The sequence below is a fragment of the Ixodes scapularis genome, unplaced genomic scaffold (assembly GCF_016920785.2).
Source record: "Ixodes scapularis isolate PalLabHiFi unplaced genomic scaffold, ASM1692078v2 PGA_scaffold3__209_contigs__length_174095766, whole genome shotgun sequence".
Classification (NCBI taxonomy): Eukaryota; Metazoa; Arthropoda; class Arachnida; order Ixodida; family Ixodidae; genus Ixodes; species Ixodes scapularis.
In genome coordinates, this window is record NW_024609868.1 from 20,334,369 (window position 1) to 20,338,891 (window position 4,523).

At 40.9% G+C, this 4,523-nt stretch overlaps 2 protein-coding genes across 2 annotated transcripts; both read left to right on the forward strand.

Annotated features, from left to right (window-relative positions):
* Positions 1–1,400: 1,400 nt before the first annotated feature.
* LOC121832885 lies at positions 1,401–2,561 on the forward strand (the record flags this gene model as incomplete). Its single annotated transcript, XM_042292589.1, has 1 exon — positions 1,401–2,561. A coding segment is annotated over exon 1 (1,161 nt), but the record flags the coding sequence as incomplete, so codon positions are not given.
* A 47-nt stretch (positions 2,562–2,608) lies between these two features.
* LOC121837117 lies at positions 2,609–3,878 on the forward strand (the record flags this gene model as incomplete). The annotated part of the gene is made up of 2 exons (XM_042292590.1): positions 2,609–3,121; positions 3,834–3,878. Coding segments are annotated over 2 exons (558 nt in total), but the record flags the coding sequence as incomplete, so codon positions are not given.
* Between the last annotated feature and the right edge of the window lie 645 nt (positions 3,879–4,523).

A 4,523-nucleotide genomic window follows, 5' to 3' on the forward strand; every position in this document is an offset into this window, starting at 1 on the left:
CGCGCTCGTGGCACGTGTCCTGTGCGTTTTCATAACAGTGATTGGCCGTACTTGTAAGCGTGAACTTCATCGAGGGACTTTACGGAAGGCAAGCCATGGTGGGAGAGTGCTACCCGTACAAGCAGCGTCTATGGGTATTGCTATGCCCAGTCCCGTAACTGGGCTAATCTAGTAACGTTGGCGGAGGGTGAACAAAAATAGTTCGAAATAAAAACTGAATGAATATGAGTGATCTTCTGCAGCGCCTAATATTTTGACTAGCGTTACACAAAGGCATGTTTTCTGGCTAAACCTTTTAGCTGCTTCTTTGTTTTAATCAAAAACAGAAACTTAAACTACCGATGTGACTCTCAGTCTTCCTTTAATACATTTCCTGCAATATCGTGCTCGTCTACCAGCCTCACTGTCAAAAAGGCGTCCACATAGTTTGCCGCTCGGAACGCACAGCTATTTGAACATAAAAACTATTGAACATAAGACCTATTGGCTAAATTGTATCAAGAAAGACCAAACGAATGTTCTTTCAAGTGCATTGTAACGAAGTTTTTACTAGGCGATTTCTAAACTTGCCCACCGACTGTTGCGTGTTTCCTCTCACTATCATTCGGCGGACATCAAAAGCAGCGTCACATCTGACCAACTAATATCGCAATGTAAAAATTCTGTTTAGTCTATATACCTTTCCGCACAAGCCCCCCGAACTATTTCTTTTTATTTATTTGTTTTCTTTACTTTCCCAATTCATAAGTATATATTTTACTTCAAAAACCCAAATGCAAAAAAAAAAAAAAAAAAATAGGAGCCTTAAAACACAAAAGTCAATCGTACGCATTTAATTTATTTTCTTCCCTTTTCTCCGAGGCACGAAAATGCCACAACGAATATATAGAAAGAAAATAAAACATCTTTAAAAAGCAGGTGGAGAAGACACAAGCTTAAATATATATATATATATATGAAGCGAACAAAAAATTGACGGGCTTTGCACCAAGATGGCGCTCGTCCCATGGATGGCCAGCTGCCTGACGTGTGTCTCCCAATATCGCTCCGACTGCGTTGGGGACGTTATACTATAGTCTGCGCAAACAGGCAAAATAAAATCTGTAAGAAAAAAAAAAGAGTTCTTATTTTCAGGAACCCATCGAGCGGAAGGGTTTCTCTCCTTGTGTCAGTCAATAGCATTTTTTGTGCGTATTTTTTACTATTGTCATTGCTGCAAGTGACTCGAAATAGGCTTTTCTATGGCGGTTGGGATAGCTTTACTCCTTCAACAATAACGTTCTTTTTTTTCTACCTCTAGATATCTTATATTGGATAAGAAAAAAAACACTCTCAATAGTGGCCCGCGATAAGTAGAAGGACGCGAATAACACGAAACTGGGCACGGCAGCTTCTCGGACATGAGGCTTAAAAACCCTTTCGTCTTTATCGTACAGATTTTGCTCGACATTCTGCTGGTGCCTATCAGCGTGGATGATGCAACCCTCGGCAAGATTACGGTGTCCGACGTCCCGCTGTCTGCATCCGTCATCAGACGTTTTGACCAACCGGACACAAGCGAGCGTCACAAGCACCGGACCCACCCACTTCAAAACGAATACCCGCGGCCCATCTTCGACAAGCCATCGTCATCGACAGCTTCGTTTGAGGCTATAAAACCGGGCAGCGGGAGGCACCACGACACTGGGCACGGCAGCTTCTCGGACATGAGGCTTAAAAACCCTTTCGTCTTTATCGTACAGGTAAGGAGGCACTACTACCTATCTTTTCGTAGTAATAACGTGTGCCTGATCTTGCTGCCGTGGCCACGGTCGTGTTATTCATTGTTGTGCAATGTGATCGTGTATTTAAAAATGCTACTCGTGCTTAGCGGTGATGTTGAGGTTAACCCTGGTCCGGACATGAAGATTATAATGGAACAGCTTAAAGCCATTGCTAAAGATATACAGGACATAAAGAACGAAAAGGTCACAACAAATGACAGACTCTCAGCCATCGAACAAAAGCTAGAAAGCTTTAGTACGCTCCAAACTACCGTCAGTGCGTGTCAAGAAAAAATAAATGAACTTGAAGCTAACATCAAAACCATTTCTAAAAAGCTAGACGATTTGGAAAACCGAAGCAGAAGAGCAAACTTGATAATCTACGGAATCGAAGAAAAAGACACTGAAAACAGTGAAATACTTGAAAGAGTGGTTTCAGACGAAATCTTCGGAAAGCTTCTTAACACGCCGATATCAGGCATCGAAAGAATTCACCGTCTGGGAAAAAAGACGGACCAAAAAATTAGACCTGTCATCCTAAAACTACTTGACTGCAGAGATAAGACAAGAGTGCTGAAAAATTGCTTCAAATTGAAAGGGACAACGTTTTCTATCAGCGAGGATTTTTCACGCCCCGTGCAACAGATACGAAAGAAACTGTGGGAAAGCACTAAAATCAATCGAGATAAAAACGACAAAGTGTTCTTGACTTTCGATAAGGTCAGGGTAAACGGGCAGTGGTACGCATGGGACGAGGATAAAAATGACAAAGTTCTAATAGCAAAAAACGATGTCACCGACCACACCTAGTTGATAACCGTGTTTTACCGTCTAATGTTACAGTCCTTAATTTAAACGCAAGAAGTCTTCTAAATAAGGTAGATGCACTAGAGTCTATACTCTTGGAATACAATCCAGAAATCGTTACAGTAACTGAAACGTGGCTACACCCGTTAATATCTGACAGCGAAATATTGCCACCAGACTACATTATTCTAAGAAAGGATAGATTAACAAGGGGTGGTGGTTTAGCAATCATCTTAAAACGCGGTCTTTCTTATATGCCTATGCCTGAGGTAAAAAACGTGGAATCTTTATGGTGTAAGGTCTCCTTTGAAAATTATTCTATTGATGTCGGCGTTGTTTATCGTCCCCCAGACTCTGACCTACAGTATCTTCATAGCCTCTATGACTACATGCTAGCAAATATTAAAAGCGATAAAATCATCATGACGGGTGATATTAATATGCCCGAAATAAACTGGGACTCGCTGCACTCTGGCCTGGACACTGCTGATGTTATTATAGACATGCTATTTGCGTTCAATCTAACCCAAATCGTCAGGGAACCAACCAGGGTGCAGGGATCGTCACGGAGCTTGCTTGACGGAGTGTTCCTCAGTGACCACTTTCCTCGGGCTCAAACTTGCGTAGAAGTGGTGGAGGGGATATCAGACCATAAAATTGTTGTATGCACGGTACCTGTTCGTAGTTCCGCCATCTCCCATGGCTGCGCCAAATACGTGCTCGATTTCTACAAAGCCGACGATGCTAGCATTCAAACTTATCTTGCTCATGAATTTAACGACTTTCAAGAACTCTATGATGAAACTGATATTAGTATTGACGAACTATGGCAAAAACTCAAGTCAATTATTAATCACTGCATCACTAAGTTTATTCCTAGTAAACGTAAAATGATAAGGAAGCTAAACCCATGGATTTCACGTGAAATCATTCACCTGAAGCGTAAGCTAAAAAGACTAAGAAAGTCGTCCAAAAAGCGTCCACTCACCAACCACAATCCAACTATATCGGAACTATCCAGACTGCTCAAACTGAAGATCAAAGAAGCAAAGCACAAATACTACAATATTACACTCCACAATTTTATGAAAGCATCACCGCAAAAATTCTGGAACCATATAATTCTCAGAAAGTCTAAAACTTCCAACATAAGTGCCTCGGAGGCACAAAAAATGGCAGAAGAATTCAGTAGTTTCTTTAAGTCCGTCTTCACAGCTGATAATGGCAAAGAAAACTTAACTCTACCTTCTAAAACCTACGCAGATAAAGATCTTGGTGGCTTACACATCACAGAAGCAGGCGTTCTAAAACTTTTACTCGACTTAGACGCAAAAAAGGGTACGGGCCCTGACGAAATTCCTAACATGTTTTTAAAAAAATACGCTGAATGGATAAGCAAGTATTTAGTGCTAATTTTTAACAAGTCTTTGAGTCTTTCTTTGGTTCCCGCAGAGTGGAAAGTCGCAAAAGTTATTCCTATTCATAAGTCTGGCGATAGCTCTTTAACTTCTAACTACAGACCTATATCCCTAACGTGTACTTGCTGCAAGATAATGGAACACATAATTTTGAAATTTATGACAAAATTCACTGAGAAACATAATATACTAAATGCACACCAGCACGGCTTTAGGAGAGGTTTGTCAACGACTTCACAGCTAATCGAAACACTTCATGACTTTTCGATGGGTATAAACAATAGAAGACAAATTGACGTAATTTACTTAGACTTATCAAAGGCCTTCGACCGTGTTTCGCACGTCAAACTTGTAAAAAAACTTAAACATATTATGGGGGAGGGACCGATAGTAAAATGGATAGAGGAGTATTTAAGAAATCGTTTTCAGTTTGTTTATTACGAAGGACAGGTTTCACAACCAGTTGCAGTGGAGTCGGGAGTTCCACAGGGCTCTGTCCTAGCTCCACTCTTATTTCTTCTGTACATTAATGACA